Raw genomic sequence first — 17,353 nt, 5'->3', positions numbered from 1 at the left:
TCTTCCCCTTCGACAATGGAGGATGAATCCAGGTAGGAGTACCTCAACCCTTCGAACTTTATATTCTTACTCTTCTTCTTTGATTTCGACCCCATTCTCTCGATTTCCTTTGATTTAAAACGAAAATGGGTGTGAGATCTGGGTTTGGGGTTCTTATTCTAGTTTTGTGGATTTATTTTAATTTTAATGGGGTTTGTTTTAATTTAGGTAACATTATTAATTAATTTTAATTGTAAGTTATATTTCTAGGTTTTCAATGGATAATGCCACCTAATTGGTATTTTGGTGACTTGGCACTTGCAAGTCCACTTGGCACTTGGGCTGCCGAGCCACATAAACAGAAAATGGGGTCTGTTAGATAGGGGAGTATTTTTGCTAACGGTATTGAGATTTATGTGGTTTTACCACCAAAATTTAAGAATTGGGGTTAATTGCAAAAACCTAGGGACTTATGGAGATTATGCCGCAAATTACTCTTGTAGTGTTAAGTTTGATTGGTATGCTTTCATAAGAACTTCACTATTTATAGTGTACAATGGTTGTTGGGAATTGTCAACATTATCCAAAAAAAATTGTTCAATCAATTCGTGATAAAAATGCAGTTTACCAAGTGCAACTAGGGGTGTAAATGTGAGTCAGGTGGACCCGACACGACCTACATTTATGTACCTCCAAAAATTTGTATTGAATTGTGCTAATTTTTTTTATCTTTTTAAATGTCGGTCATGTCATGTCGACTTATATTTTAAAAAGTAGGCCTAATATAGCCTATAAACCCTAAAAGGTTGGCCTGTATTTAGAGCTCTGAGTGCAACTGATGATTGTGTACATGCTAATTAAAAAAAAACGAGAAAGGGTTATGTTGGTAGTGAAGCAAAAGTGAAGTTTTGAATAGTACTCAAATGCTAAGTTCAAATTCAGAATTGTGGTGATGAAATAAATACCCAAAAAAAGTAGCTCAAATGGCACATATAATTTACTCCCATGAGATCTTAATTTCAAGTCCCTCTTAGATACTTACATATCCGCTACTATAACTTTCTAATTGCGATTTATTGTAGGATTAGATGGAGAGCCTAAAAGAAATATTTATATAACTAATATGAGACTTGCAGAGAGGAAAGTTGGCTTCAACATCAGAAGAAATTGGCATGATAAAAGCCATCTTGGCTCCAAAGTACTCGTGTAGAAAAGGTTCTTCAAAGGTAAATACATTGAGCTACAAGAGTTGTCTCCCTTTAAGACGACATTTTATAACAGTTCAAGCCCCAGAGAGTGATGAAGACAATGTTGAAATGTCAATTGTTTCACACACAAATGGAGGGAGTAAAAGGGAATGGTGTTTAGTAGACTGTATTTGGTACATGCAATCAGTGTCCCTGGTCAATTTAGTACAAAAAATACAGAGAAGTATCATCAAGAGGCAACAGAGAAAGCCTCCAATACGTTCGTGCATTTGCTTGGCTTGCCGTTTTCATACGTTCATCAGTGGGAGCCTGAAGCTGAGACCTGGGAGAGGAGACCAGACTTAAGTAAGGCCTAACTTGAAACTATGTACCGGCAATCATAACTGATCACTATACATTGATCTTGCCCAAAATCACTAGTAGAATAACAAGTAATGGTACACGCGCCTTTGAAAGCTTCTTCTCGAGTTTGGCGTATGAAGTGGTCTTGTGGATAGTTCTCTGGTTCGGGTCTGAATGAAAGTGAATATGTCTTTTTTTTTCTTCTTTGGAAGAATTGGCCTTTTAGTGCCTTAAGAACCCTATTTACAAAATAGACTATATACAGCAACTCTTCCCATATATTTGGGCTTGAACCAGATACCTTTTCAGGGGTGGGTATGATTAAGTTATTTTATTACTTCATTAGGACCTATTCACTTGTCTGGTTTAAGCAAAATATTACATAGTACTCTCTAAAACATGGGTTTAACTAACCAGCTGATTTGCCTGCAATTAACCCAAAGAAAAAGAATATCTAAACTAAGGTGGTACATTTTCCTTCAGACCATTTAGCCATGATAGAATAACTTTTGCACCTTTCTCCCATGAACAATCCAACATCATGTCATGGGCAACCCCTTCCACACATACTGGTGACACGCCATAAAATTTGCCTGTTTCATTGAGGCCTTCAGTATCCTGTCAAAAATATAAAAAAGCCAGCACCAATTGATTTAGATAACCTCTCCTTCAAGCAAATCTCAGAACCAAAAAATGATACTAAAATGTAAACCATATGACAACGTATCGGTAAGTTATTCAACTGAGATACTATTAGTAGTGTTTGATGGTTGTTATTATGTGGCCATGAAGATGCCATATGCATGTAAGTGAAACATCTAACCTAATGTTTTACGACACTGCTAGAGATTATGACAAGATATAGTAATCACAAAGTCAGAATGTTTACCAGTATGAAATCATTCTTTGCACCCAACACAAGAAGCTCAATAGAAGATTTTGGAACTGAAGGAACTGGAAGTGACGCGTTCAGCTTCCTCAGATCAAATAAGGGCATTCTCGAGCTTTCTTTCATTAGCTCCTGATAACTGAAAGAAAACAAAAGAAATTAGTAATGCAACTTCAGAAAACTCATATGCACAAAAGCATTCGTCAAACGGAAATAAATATAGTTGTTACGTTAAATGAATGCCAAATTAAAATTATGCTCTACTGCTTTTCAGAAACCAGATTTCACAGGTTTTGGTCCCTCGTTAGAATAACTATTTGAACAATCAATAAATATTTTACATTGTTAAAAGGTACAGTGAATGAGGTGACTACAAATGTTCCATGAAATTGAAAGTTCATCATATGCTTGATTTAATTGAATTGACATTATCATGGCCCAAAATTGATTAGCAGAAAAATTTCTTATATTTAAATAGAAATAAATAATTATGATGGGTGTCAAAATAAGCATACCGTAAAACCAGTTGATCCTCCATATTTGCAGAGAAAAATGTCTCTCTACAGAGTGGAAGAGAAGTCTGGAAAGCTTTTGCTGCCAAGCTTCGTGTTACCTAATTAACAAGTACAAGTGAAAAACGCTTATTAATAGTACTATTGATCAATTTCTATATTTGGTAAAATACATGGAAAATCTGCATGAACTTATGCAAGATATAGAACTCTTACATTGACAGAGTAGAGGTGAATATTTACTATTTATACAATGGAGACAAAAGCCAAAGTACTACACACATTATTCTCTCAAAAGAGTGGGTGATATAATTATAAATATATATACCTTAAAGGCTGCAATAGGTTTGGAAAACAGATAGCGCCAAACCAAGCCACTGAGATTTTGAAAGGCTTATCACTTTTGGATGTGTAGCAAAAATAAATCACAGCCAAAAATATAAAAAAGATGGCTTAGAAAGTACCTATTACCCGAAGGAGGAACAGAGCATACAAGTACTGCACCACCAAGCTCAGGATACAAATTTTCCTTCCCTTCAATCAGATTCAAATCAATGTAGAGTATACATACACAGGGAAAAAACATACTAATAAACCCAAAGGATATCAACCTAACATCACCATTTGACACATTTCTTTACAGGTCGTTGTTTGACAGAAAGTGTAAGTATTGTGTCTTAAGGCTTTATGAAAGTTAATCTCGAATTTTCCCTACTACATTGATTATGAAAATTTGTGACGTGCATCCATGTTTCTATATGAGAACTGTAGTAATATAAATTGAGTTTCTTTTTTGTTTTGTCTGAGAATGACGACCTGAGCAGAAATGTATTTGTCCTTGAAAGTGTGAGCTATTTTTCAGTTTTTAGCCATACTCAAAAGAACTAACTTCAACTCTATCCTGAATTTTTTTTTTTCTTTGCTCTGTAGACAGTTAAAGAAATGGTTAGTACTTGATATAATAGTACCTTGATATTAGTTTCAATTAAGCTGAAAAGATTAACTTTGAAAGAAAGGAAAGAGTGAAAGGTTTTGGTATGAGAACATGTGAAATAAGTGAGATTGTGATACTGAGAATAGTGAGAAATTTGTGTGCAAACAACTAAAAGCTTGAAGCCTTGTACTCTTGATTGTTGGTGGATTTTGACTACCTCCCATGGACATAGTTCAATCATGATTGAGCCTCAATATCTATTGTGTTGGTTTATTTATTTGCTTTGGTGTTCTTTCGGTTTACAATTTCTTGTCTTGGTATTTTGTTCTGTGTAATTGTGACTTCATAATTTGTGGAGTGGTGTCCTCTGTTGGAAATAATTTTCATAACATTTCTTTAAGTAATTTTAATTAACAAGTGGTATTGTGAGTAGGAAATAATCATGGCAGTGGTCACAACAAAATTCAACACTGAGGCATGCTATGATAAGAATGACTTCGGTTGATGGAGTATAAAGTGAAGAGTTATATTGGTGTAGCAGGAATGGTTGATGCTTTAAGGTTGAAAGTGATATGCCTTGAATACTTTCTCGAAAGAATATAAGGGTCCAAAAGGAAACATATTAAGGGCTTATCCTTCTCGTTCAAAATGAGTGAAAAATAGGCTCTCTCATACCACAGATTGATGAGTTTAACAAAAGAATAGATGTCTTGAGAACATTGATGTTAAGCTGGATAATGAAGGCCAACCATAAATCTTAGTGAATGCTCACCACAAGCATATAAGCACTTAAGAGATGCCAAGTTATATGGTGGGGAACATGCCATAACTTTGGGAGAAGTACAGTTTGCAGTTCGTGCGAAAGAACTCAATAGAATAATACAAGCAAAAGAAGATCACACTGGTTCAAAAGGAAGAATAGAAAATAAGGGTCCAAAAGAAAACTCTATTTTTTGGAATGGTGTATAGTAGACTATATTTGTGATAGAATTTCTTAGATTAGAAATCTGCTATCAAGTATTCGAATTCCCTGAATGAAATCCCTCAAAGAATTGTCTTTTATTTATGAATAATGATCAAATCACACCTAGCTTTCGAGACGCTAGTCTCTCCCAAGTACACAACCTTTCGAAAGGGTTGTTCTCTCCAAAAGACTTCTCTTAATACTTAATTCCCTCCTATAATGAGTTCTAATCTCTTATATATATACATAATAAGCCTGCCACATCAGCAGCTCTAATTAAACCCAAGTGACCAATACAAAAAGACAATTCAACCCTTAAAACAATTTGAATAAAATTCAACTAAAGACATAAGTGTGGCCTTTAGGCCCCTCTTTTTCTATAGTAAACAAATCTAATCAGGGGCTTATCAATACCCCCCCCCCCCCCCCCCCCCAAAAAAACCTTCACCTTGTCCTCAAGGTGAAAATTTGAGAAGCGAGTATCCATAGCTGAGAAATTTTCCCATGTAGCTTCAAATTCGGGTAAAGATTTCCACTTGATTAACACGTCAGAATCAGCAAGGGTGCCCGTGGTTGTAAAACGATGTTGAAGCACTGTCTCGGGCTCAACGTGCAATTCTAGGTCTGATGTAAGTTGCGGTGGAATCGTGGGAGAAGAGTGGACATCACCAATGGCTCGACGGAGCTGGGAGACATGGAAAACCGGGTGTATTGTTGCCGAATCCGGTAGCTGGAGCTTATAAGCCACGGCCCCAACCCTTTGTAGAACGGAATAAGGGCCATAGTATCGAGCAGAGAGCTTTTCATTGGATCGTTTGGCTAAGGTGCGTTGTTTGTAAGGTCTGATTTTTAAAAACACCTTGTCCCCCACTTTAAACTCTTCTGGACGGCGTTTTCGGTCCGCTTGAGCTTTCATTCTCTGTTGTGCACGTAAGAGATGCATCCTCAAATCATCTAAGATCTCATCTCTTGCAGCCAGCAGCTCATCCACTGACGAAACCACTGCAATACCTTTTTTATAAGGTAATATGGGTGGTGGATCTCGACCATATAATGCCCGAAAGGGTGTGGATTTGAGAGACGTGTGGTAAGATGTGTTATATGAATACTCAGCCCAAGACAGCCACTTTGACCATTGTCTCGGGTGTTCATATGTGAAGCAGCGGAGGTATGTTTCCAAGCATCGATTAAGCACTTCTGTTTGACCATCAGTTTGGGGATGATACGCCGTGCTTCGTTTGAGGAATGTTCCTTGCAGCTTAAATAGGTGGGTCCAAAAATGACTCACAAAAATCCTATCTCGGTCAGTAATGATGGAAATGGGCAGACCATGTAGCCGCACAACTTCACGCATAAAAAGGTCAGCCACTGTTACGGCAGTAAAAGGATGTTTAAGCTTGAGAAAATGAGCATACTTGGTCAAACGGTCCACAACTACCATTATTGTATCTCCTCCTTCAGATTTGGGAAGACCCTCAATGAAATCCATTGTGACTTCGTCCCAAACTTGTGCTGGAAGTGGCAGCGGCTGTAGTAATCCAGCAAGTTAAGTGGTGAGGAGTTTATTTTGTTGGCACACTGAGCACCTACGAACAAAGTCTTGAATATCACTGCGCATTCCTTCCCAATACAATTCAGCTGCAATACGCTTGTAAGTTTTCAGCTCACCTGAATGACCCCCAATCGGACTCTTGTGAAATGCATCCAAAATTTGTAAAATACTGTTAGATTTTTTTGGAATGACTAGACGATTTTTGTAATAGAGGCTGCCATCTAGGATGGTAAACCCATGGTGTTGGTGTTGGCCTGATTGAAGATCGGCACGGAGTTGTACCAAAAAAGGGTCAACGGCTATTTCTTGTTGAATTTCTAGCCAAAGTGGCCATTCGGTTGTCACCAAAACCTGCAAGTCAGCGACATCTGTTTGGCGAGACAAAACATCGGCGACCCTATTACTAGCTCCACATTTATACTCAATGTCAAAATCTAAGCCCATTAGTTTAGAGACCCATTTTTGATACTCCGTTCCAATTACCCGCTGCTCCAACAAGTATTTAAGACTTTGTTGGTCGGTTCTAACTAAAAATTTTTTGCCCATTAGATACGGTCTCCATTTGGAAATAGCATAAACAATAGCCATTAATTCCTTCTCATATATCGATTTTCTTCTAGCTTGGGCCCCTAAAACTTGGCTGAAATACGCAATAGGTTGCTGGTTTTGAAGAAGAACCGCCCTTAACCCATGACCGGAGGCATCTGTTTCGATCACAAACGGTTTTGAGAAGTCTGGTAATGATAGGACAGGAACTTGAGTCATCTTAAGCTTGAGTTCCTGGAATGCCTCATCTGCCAATTGGTTCCAATTAAACTGGTCCTTTTTTAATTGGTCAGTTAGTGGTTGAGCCACCCGAGCGTAGCCTTCCACAAACTTCCTGTAGTACCCGGTAAGGCCAAGGAATCCTCTCAAAGCTTTCAAAGTTTTAGGTGTAGGCCTGTCCAACATGGCCTTCACTTTATCAGGGTCGGCTGCCACTCCCTTGTTGGAGATTATGTGTCCTAAATAGGATATTTCAGCTTTCCCAAAGTCACATTTTTTTTTTGTTGACGTAGAGCTGATTTTGGGCTAGGATTTGTAAGACCTCATCTAAGTGTTTTTGGTGTTCTTTCACGGATTTGCTGTAAACCAATATATCATCAAAGAAGACGAGAATCGAGTGGCGAAGATGGGGTCTGAATATGCTATTCATTAATGATTGGAATGTAGCTGGTGCGTTGGTCATCCCAAAAGGCATGACTAAGAATTCGTAATGCCCATCATGAGTTCGGAATGCTGTCTTGTGAACATCTTCAGCCTTGACACGTATTTGATGATAACCTGATTTCAAGTCCAATTTAGAAAAAATTGAGGCACCATGAAGTTCATCAAGTAATTCATCAATGACTGGAATAGGGTACTTATCTGGAATGGTGACACGGTTGAGTGCCCGGTAGTCGCTGCAAAATCGCCATGAGCCATCTTTCTTTTTTACCAATAGCACCGGACTTGAGAAAGGGCTGTTACTTGGTTGTATGATGCCAGTGGCCATCATATCTTTCATGAATTGTTCAATTGCTGATTTCTGAAAATGTGGGTATCGGTAGGGTCGCACACTCACTGGAGATGCACCTGGTTGTAAATTGATGGCATGTTCATGGTTTCGAACTGGTGGTAAGCCACTAGGTTGAGCAAAGACCCCTTCATGTTTGAGCAAAATCAGTTGAAGGAACTCCGGAGTATCGCTGGCTGTTTGGTTCTCCTCTAGGCCCCCAAAATTAAATTCAATTAAAAGGCCATTCCCCTCTACATACATTGTTTTAGACATGGTCTTAAGCGAGACGAGACTTCTCTCAAGAGAAGGGTCTCCTTTGATAGTAACTTGTTGGCTGCCAATTTGGAATTGCATCGTTTGAAGTTTCCAATCCGTGTGTGTCATCCCTAGAGTTGCCAACCATTGAAGTCCCAAAATAACATCAGCACTCCCCAATTTTAAAGGTAGGAAATCATCAAAAATTTCTACCCCTTGTAAGTGTAGGTGGACATTTTTGCATATCCCTTCATTGCGCATGGAATCTCCATTGCCCATTGTAACACCATATTGACAGGTCTTAACAATAGGAAGCTTGAGTTTATCCACCAACACTTGAGAGATGAAATTGTGTGTGGCGTCGGGATCAATTAAGATGACCACTTCACATTGTTCAATCAGCCCCTTCAATTTCATAGTCTTATTTGAAGAAAGACCCGCTACTGATTGTAGAGAGACTTCCACTGTACCCTTGAGTTCTGCCATTTCTAAATCAGCCACACCCTCGTTAGCCTCTTCCGAACCTTGTTCTGAATTGATACCTTCAATTTCATCAGCGATAATTACCATATTTATCTCTTTTTGTTTGCAGCGATGTCCCGGCGACCATTTATCATCGCAACGAAAGCAAAGGCCCTTCTCTCGCTTGTATTGAATCTGACTGTCGGTATATTTTCGTATTTCGGCGGCTGGTTTTTGGTATGTGTCTTTCATATGCCCTGGGGTAAAGGAAGTATGAAGTGGTGGTGTCGTGGTGCGGTTGAAACCAGAAACTTTTGGTCTGTAGTGGGTGGTTGCGTTCAACTCTTCCTCAATGTCTTGGGCAATTTCCATTGCCTCATCAATATTTCTTGGTCGTTGCACACGGAGTTTCGCGCGGATAGTGGGACGAAGGCCATTAATGAAAGTACTAAGTTGTATTTCAGGTGAGACATTTTCTAGAGGAGCCAAAAGTCGAATAAATTGCCTCTTGAACTCGATCACTGTACCCTCTTGCCTTACCGCCACAAATTGATCATATAAAGAACCAGCCCGTGTATCTCGAAAGTGCCTTAACACCAATCGTTTCATCTCCTCCCAACTCAAGATTGCTCGCTTTTTATTCTCATATTAATACAAAGGAGTGCGTCACCCGAAAAAGAGATAAACGCTGCCTCTACCTTTTCTTCCTCGCTGTAATGGCAGGAAGCAAAAAATCGCTCTGCTTGCATAATCCACCCGTCGGGATTTTCCCCTTCAAAGGTTGGCATCTTGAGTTTACGGAGCCGCTGATCGTTTTGATGATGGGGATTGTAATAATTTCGTTCCATTGGGGCATCCACTATTATTGGATTTCTGCCACTGTTGAAGATGCGGGAAGCACCAGGACTCTTTTCCTCAGACGCATCTCGAGTGTCGGATCGGCGGAAGACTTCTTCCATATGTTCTTGGACGCTTCTTGATTGTCCGTGATCATTTCTTGGTCGTTCTTGGACCTTTCTTGACTGTTCTAGAGCCTCCAAAATAAGCTGTAGCTGCTGCTGCAATTGTTCATGAAACTGGCGACTCATTTCACTCACCTAGTCATTAATAATCCTCTTGACGGAATTTGTGACAGTTTCCGTGACCGATTCCAGAATTGATTCTTGGACCGATTGCATCGTTGACTTCAAAGCCTCCTCTTCAAGGATGGACTCCGATTGACTCTTCTCTGCTGGTTTCTTCGGCATTGTCCGCAGTTCACCGCACCAAATTGATAGAATTTCTTAGATTAGAAATCTGCTATCAAGTATTCGAATTCCCTGAATGAAATCCCTCAAAGAATTGTCTTTTATTTATGAATAATGATCAAATTACACTTAGCTTTCGAGAGGCTAGTCTCTCCCAAGTACACAACCTTTCGAGAGGGTTGTTCTCTCCAAAAGACTTCTCTTAATACTTAATTCCCTCCTATAATGAGTTCTAATCTCTTATATATATACATAATAAGCCTACCACATCAGCAGCTCTAATTAAACCCAAGTGACCAATACAAAAAGACAATTCAACCCTTAAAACAATTTGAATAAAATTCAACTAAAGACATAAGTGTGGCCTTTAGGCCCCTCTTTTTCTATGGTAAACAAATCTAACCAGGGGCTTATCAATTTGGCATATGCAATGAGTGTCCTTGGTCAATTTATTACAAATAACACAGGAATCATCAAGAGCACCAAAGTGGATTGTGAGGCACTTGAAATGATCAAACACTCTTAGTTATCTCTTTGCAGTTCTTTCAGTTTCAGGTCTTTTGTCTTGGGCATTTTTTTTTAATGTGCTATGTTGTGCTGTGTTTTTTGTACATATTATTTTCTTGAAGTCATTTCTATAACAGTAATTCAGTTAAACTCACATTGCAAAAATTACCAAAAATTATGGCTGAAAATGCATCTCTTGAGCATTTAACGATAACACGGTACAAACATATGGAGTAGAAGGTTACCTAAACTTCGGCCATTCTTAATACTTGCAATATAGTACTGAATAATAAGCCCACCAAATGAATGTCCAAGCAATACTGGTGGTGACTTGAGTGTACGATGGATAAAGTGAGCAATATCACCTACATGAGTCTACTGCAGAAATTGGTGTAGAAAGGAAATAAGAATATCACTCTATCCGATATGGCAATTCTGAGACAAAAGAAAATAAAAAATCGAACTAACTCATGTTCCTTGCAGACCAAAAGCAAAGATACCTGTAGTGTACCGGCAACAGAATCAGTAGGCGCATCACTTTCACCCTGATCAATTAGGAGTAGTAAAACCAGCATCAGAATACCATAATCAGAAAAAAATCTTGCTATTGTTTGTTGTGTCATGTGACTTCATTACTAAAGTCCAACTTAGTACTATAGTGAGATGTAGTAATCAATAGTTGCAATGTTAAAATTTCTTCTATCAAGCATGTTTGTATAGACATATATTGATCTTTAGACAGGACATTATTGTTCAATGTGACCATAATTCACACTTAAGAGTCGTACAAACAATCTCCTTCTTACTCTTTCTTTCCTTTCTGTTTTTTTTTTGGAATTCAAATTTAATAAAACAAACAACAAATTCTAAACATTATCTCAACAAAATGTAATAGAAAAACTTGAATTAACATTGAAAATCAATCATTTAACGATTCATTAAAGATGAAAAGAAACGGATTTGACAGCCTTGATGAAAAGGAGAAGGTAAGATGAGAGAAAGAACCTGGCCCAACAAGCTAAGAGCATAGCAATCGTAGCCATGTGATGAAAAGAAGGGTAACCAGTGTTCAGCCCAGCACCAAGCAGCATGATAGCTTCCATGAACAAAAACCAGAGATGGGTTATCAATTCTTGTCTGGCATTTATCATCTGGGTCTTTATTATCTACAACACCCTTCTGTACAATTAACTCTATATTCAGCCCAGATGGGAGCTCGTGAAAAAGACGGGACTGCCCCTGCTTCAATCCATAAGACACTCGCATTTTGCTAGCGCTGTCAAGAACAGCTCGGGGCTTTGTCGACATAACCGGAGAGTTAAGATTGAATGGAAGAAGAGAGGTAACGGCAGCCATTGCCGACGCCGTGAACTTGAGCTCACACTTTCCGACACTATCCAACTGAGTCACAACTAAGCACTTATCTTCGCCCATAACTTAAAGATTTTTTATTTATTATTTTAGAGTTTTTTAAATATTATACTTAAAATTAATTTTATTTATTAAAATACTTTTTAAAAAAATTATTTACATAAATATCATTCTGTCACATTAGTATAAATACCGAATTCAAAATAATTATCGAAAATAAAATAAAATTTAAAAAAATATTATTTCCAGAAAGCTTTTTGGGAGTTTTGAAAAAAATAACTATTTATTTAATTATTTTTGATATGACTAAGATATTTAGCTATTTAGTTATTTTTGATATCAAGTAGTTATTTTTCTATTAAAAAATTTATTTTAAAATTTTACATAAATATAGATAATAAAATAACTAACTATCTATATCTATTCTATATAAAGTGTGTCTATATAACTGAATTCTTGGTTTATGAGAAATTCATGGGTGTGATTTTTTATTTATATTTAATAAAATAATAAAATATTATTTATATATAATAAAATAATAAAATAAAAATAAAACAAATCTCATTTAAACTGATATTATTTATATATATATATATATATACAATATTATATATTGTTCTCATGTGATATTATTTTCACATAAGCTTCAAACACACTCTAAAAAAAGTATCATTTATAATTCTATGTGTAACTAATTTATTTGTTTATTTGGATGATTTTAGTCCATATATCTCAAATTATACTTTTTAATTTTTATAATTCGGTTATAGCACGTAAAAATATTTGGGTTGATGTAATCATAACAGTATATATATATAGCTTTAGTTGAGCATGAATTGTCCATTTGATATACATAAACACATATATTTTGTTGAATCCAGATATACATAAACACATATATTTTGTTGAATCTATCATGGAGTGCTATGAGATTGATGAGAGGCTTCAAGAGAAGAATGATATTAAGATAAATTTGGAGAGCATTGCTTTGTTATAATATTATTTGGAAGCTATCATATTTCTTGTTTTTTATATTCTTTCTTTCATATGTCCGGCTCGAGTTAAGTGTCCATAGTAAGTGTGTAGCATTATTATTTTTTAAATATATTTCAAGCTAATCTCTATTCTCCTCTTCTCTTTCTACAAATTTTAAATTTGACTTTTCACTATTGATTTTCAAATAACCCGACACACTAATTAAAATTAGTTTTTAAACCATTTTAAATTATATGATTATTTATTGAATCTTTCTCAATTAAATTATAGAGCACCTAACATAAAACTAAGTATACGTGCATTGCACGTAACTTTCTCCTAGTGTATATATATATATATATATATATATATATATCTTTATATATTAAAAACGGCATTTCTTGGTTTAACATTCTTGGTTTAACAGAATATACTTAAAAATAAAAGAATATTCTGTTAAATTTAACGATTAGGTTTGATCTCCCGTTAAAAAATTAACCCAATAATTAAACCCAAAAAATTAAACAATCTTTTAAATAAAAAATCTTTTAAATATTAATAATCTCTTTTTAAATTAAAAAAATCATCTTAACCACATATCTCTCTAACAAACCTATCTTGAGAGAATATTAATAATTTTTTTATTTATTTTTTAAAAAAGAAAAATATAGATAAAATATTTAGAAAAGATAATATAAAAAAAGATTGATTGTGTTGGCTTAGAGAATTTTGGGCTTGGCTTAAAAAAATAATAAAAAAAAAAAGATAAAATGGGCTGTAATTAGTATTTACCTTATATGTTTGTGCTTATTTTTAGTTTTATTTTTAATTTTACCACCAAGAGGAGAAGGTTAAAAAATATTAGAATATGAAAATATTATTGGTGCTTATTAGTAATTTGTAAAGAATGTGAAAGTCTATAAATATATAGTTGTGTAGCTATTATTAGATATGAAATGAGATAATAGAACTTTTTTCAATTAGAAGATTAATGTACATTTTACTATTAATAACATACATTATTATAACACAACTATATTTTACTTACTAAATATACTGACACATATTTTATTTTTATAAAACAAATCGTTCAAAAATTATACTATTTTAATTATTAATTCAAATAAAAAACTAAAATATTAAATAAAACCAACACTACGTGGCTTGGCACGTAACAATCACCTAGTTTAATCTATATATCTATATATATATAAAGGAGAAGTATGAGGCGGTGACGTGGTGGTTCAAAATCACTTCAAATAGCACTATCTCTACTCTCCTTAATTCTCTCATTTTTTAATTTTTATTAATATTTATCTATATATATATCATAACTCTAAATTTAAATTAATTCTCACGTTTTGGTTTTTTTATTTAAAAAAGATATATTTTTTTAAAAAAATCAATATATATAAATATAATAGGCAAAAGTTACGTGTCTAGCCACGTATAGTTAGTTTTATTTTAGGTTTTAGTTATAGTTATGGTTTTTTTTTTCAAATGTCATACGTAATTTTAAAATAAATAATGCTCAATATAGAGTGATAATTGTAGAAATAATAATAATAATTTGAAGAAAGAGAATGTATAATTATGTAATATATTGAAAAAAAATAAAAAAAAATATATATTGTGTAAATTTTTAAGAAATAAAAATTAAACTCAAAATGTTAATAAAATATTTAAAAGCAATAATAATAAATTCATAAAATTAAATTTTAATATTGTTGATATATATTAGAAAAAATAATGCTTAAGGTTTATTAAATCAAAGAAAATAATATAAGAAGTTTTCAAAATTAAAAAGAAACATATAATTTTGATAATTAAGAGAGAAGATTTATTAAATGAAAAGGAAAAAAAATTAAAAAAATTCATTATTGAAGGAGTTTTTAATTTTCTATAGACTTAACAATAAAATTGTGAAATGCCAAAAAAAAAATACTTAATTAATTCACCGTACTATACATAATGTCCCCAACAAACAATACGATTTGCCCTTTTGCAGGGTTTAACTCATAATGTGTAAGTGTTCTGTTTGAATCATGAGATCGGCCAATATCCCCTGCCCTCCCCCCCAAAAAAATAAGTAAGGCCATTTTATATTGAAGATCAAACATTAAATGAAACCTTATTACAAATTGAAATCAAATATATGATTTAGGTATGGTTACCAATAATGCCAAAAGTGTAGGGAACATCCGGACCAAGACCTGGAAAAGTAATAAACCAAAATTTCCTTGTGGTATTACCAATTCCAACTTGATAGAAATTGGTGTCAAACTGCAATTATAAGCACAAGACAATCATATGATATGGATCACAAAATAATGAATTGGGGGGTAATTAATTGATAAATAATACTACTACTTACCTCCAAATCGTCAATGGTGCAGTGATGGAGGTAACCAGAAGTGTAGTTGAAGTAGCTGTAAGTAATAAAAATGCCCTGGGCACTGTAATTCAGGTGGCTCTTTTCTGACCAGTAAAGTAGTGTACTTGAGCCAGGTTCATTTGGAGTAATCCAAGAGACAATCACACCCTCGCCCACATGATCTCCTTGTGTATATATGAACTTTAAATCACATAAATATTATTCAAACCCCGAAAGTCACAATATAAAAACTACTAAATGATACTAAAGTGGTTTAATAAAGAAATCCCAGCAAAGAAACAAGAGATTACGTTTCAGATAATGCATACAAAATGCTATGTGCCTCAATAGTGACACCAACTCGTATTCTCTCAGGTTCAACCTCTGCTTGTCTGCAATTAATCTGACCATTTTCCCAAAATCAAAACTCAGCAAAAGATAAATATACATATATAATGGCAAATCGTTATGACTTTACTCTGGAATTTAATATAGTGTTCCCTGTAAAATTGGATACATGTAATTTTTATTAAAAAAAAATTAATACTATATAATGGCATAATTAAAAGAAAAACAGAAAAGATTTATTGTTTATCATACCTTCAATTTTGTTGCTTTTGTCTTTTAAAACAGGGGTATACAATTATGTAAAAAAACGTATATGGTTGCCTTTTTTATAAGGATTAAATAAACCAATTAAGGTATATTATGAATAACCAAAATTTTTATAGCAAAAGAATATATTTTTAAAGTTACTCTACCAAGACCAAACATCAAACACTTAGTGAACTCCTTAATCCTACATTAAGTTCAAGGCCTCAATGTGTTGTCAAATGTACAACCATAGCCAATCAACACCATCCATATTCTAAAATCTATCTCATGGGCCACGACCATGATAAAAAAAACAATAAAAGAGCCAAATATTTCACCTACAACAATTCAAACTCCAAAATGATCCGAATCCCACAACAAAAATAGTAAAAAATTTCCAACTCTATTCAACATACCCACTCAGCAACAACAAACCATTCAAGGTCAAAATTCCAAATCAAGTTTCAATAATTCCGACATCAAGTTCAAAAATGTTCGAGAATCAAGAGAACAATGAAAAAATATTCTGTCTAAGAAATGAGGGGAATTTCGAAATGGAGAGGTAGCAAAGTTTACCTTGAATCTTGGAAAATGGTGAGCAAATCTTAAAGACAAATCCCTTGATTCTTTGGTGTTCTTGGCTGAATAAAGAAGGAGGAAAGCCAGTGATTTCAATCGCAAAACCCTAAGATATAGGGGAACCAAAAAAAAAATGGAGATAAGGTGACAGAGAGATAGAGAGAGAAATTTATAGAGAAGAGAAGCAGCAAAAATGGAGACGTTAACGGAGAGGTAGCACCAACAACGATATTCCAACGACGACTCCGGATTAAAAAACGAAGATTAGAGAAAGAACACAAAATCATCCATAAGTAATTTAATCGGAAAATTAGAGAAAGAACACAAAATGAAAAGGAAAATGTAAGAGTAATAATACCAGTGGAGGCAACGACAATGGCGATGAAGAACCAGTGGTGATAGTAATGGAGATGCAACGGCAGTGGCAACAATGACGATGAATGGTCATAAAATGAGCCTAAGTGAAAGACTCGTCTGTGTAAGGAAAAACTTAATTGTGGATGCTTTTAAGGCGCCTGGAAATATATATTTACTTTTGTAGACATTTTTGTAGCGCCTACAAAATTAATCTCATCCCTTCACTCTTTTGCAGTCCAATTCACTAATTATTGCGTCTGTAATAACAACTAATTATGGACGCATGAATTGAAATGCCCCTAGAAAAGAGTTGATTCTTGTAGTTTGTATAAACGGTACGAATGGAATCACAATTTTAGGAGAATTAGTTTCATTATCGCTATCAAGCTCACAATTTTCTAGGAAATTAGGTTATGCATTAGTTTCATTGTGTTTTTTTTAATAAAATAATATTATGTTAACGGAATGTTTGTTTTTTTGAATAAATTTTTGTTAAAAAAATAATATAAATTAATTGGAATATTCTGTTAAAGTTAACGGAGGAAACGAAACAACATCGTTAAACCAAGAATTGTCGTTAGATAGACACTTTTAAACCCTAAACCCTAAACCCTAAACCCTAAACCCTAAACCCTATACTTGTTCTATTTTCTTACTATTTTATTATTTTTTTAAAAAAATTATATTTAAAAAATATCATCACAACTCTAAATTG

General features: G+C 34.5%; 2 protein-coding genes across 7 annotated transcripts; both read right to left on the bottom strand.

Moving 5' to 3' along the window:
- Positions 1-1,152: 1,152 nt before the first annotated feature.
- On the bottom strand, positions 1,153-11,841 carry LOC115722888 (uncharacterized). The gene is made up of 8 exons (XM_030652241.2): positions 11,394-11,841; positions 10,889-10,933; positions 10,634-10,763; positions 3,395-3,464; positions 3,259-3,307; positions 2,934-3,031; positions 2,419-2,557; positions 1,153-2,147 (listed from the first exon to the last, which is right to left on the bottom strand). The coding sequence occupies exons 1-8, from the start codon at positions 11,820-11,822 to the stop codon at positions 1,989-1,991; spliced, it is 1,119 nt and encodes a 372-aa protein (XP_030508101.2). The 5' UTR covers positions 11,823-11,841; the 3' UTR covers positions 1,153-1,988.
- A 2,821-nt stretch (positions 11,842-14,662) lies between these two features.
- LOC115721873 (purple acid phosphatase 2) lies at positions 14,663-17,007 on the bottom strand. Of its 6 annotated transcripts, none has more exons than XR_009684502.1 (6): positions 16,641-17,007; positions 16,483-16,527; positions 16,279-16,387; positions 15,420-15,511; positions 15,109-15,293; positions 14,663-15,017 (listed from the first exon to the last, which is right to left on the bottom strand). XR_009684502.1 is itself a non-coding variant. In XM_030650966.2 (6 exons), exons 3-6 carry the CDS (start codon positions 15,433-15,435, stop codon positions 14,684-14,686), a joined length of 426 nt encoding a protein of 141 aa, XP_030506826.1. In that variant the 5' UTR covers positions 15,436-15,511; positions 16,279-16,343; positions 16,640-16,947; the 3' UTR covers positions 14,663-14,683. The 6 variants fall into 6 exon arrangements, 4 of the variants coding, with proteins under 4 accessions (XP_030506826.1, XP_060960058.1, XP_030506824.1 ...); XM_030650966.2 differs by lacking the exon at positions 16,483-16,527 and having other exon boundaries at positions 14,663-14,799; positions 14,909-15,017; positions 16,279-16,343; positions 16,640-16,947; XM_061104075.1 differs by having other exon boundaries at positions 14,663-14,799; positions 14,909-15,017; positions 16,279-16,524; positions 16,640-16,946.
- Between the last annotated feature and the right edge of the window lie 346 nt (positions 17,008-17,353).

This window comes from Cannabis sativa, chromosome 9, assembly GCF_029168945.1.
Source record: "Cannabis sativa cultivar Pink pepper isolate KNU-18-1 chromosome 9, ASM2916894v1, whole genome shotgun sequence".
NCBI lineage: Eukaryota > Viridiplantae > Streptophyta > Magnoliopsida > Rosales > Cannabaceae > Cannabis > Cannabis sativa.
Note: the sequence above shows the minus strand (reverse complement) of the source record. Positions and strands in the feature narration are given on the sequence as shown.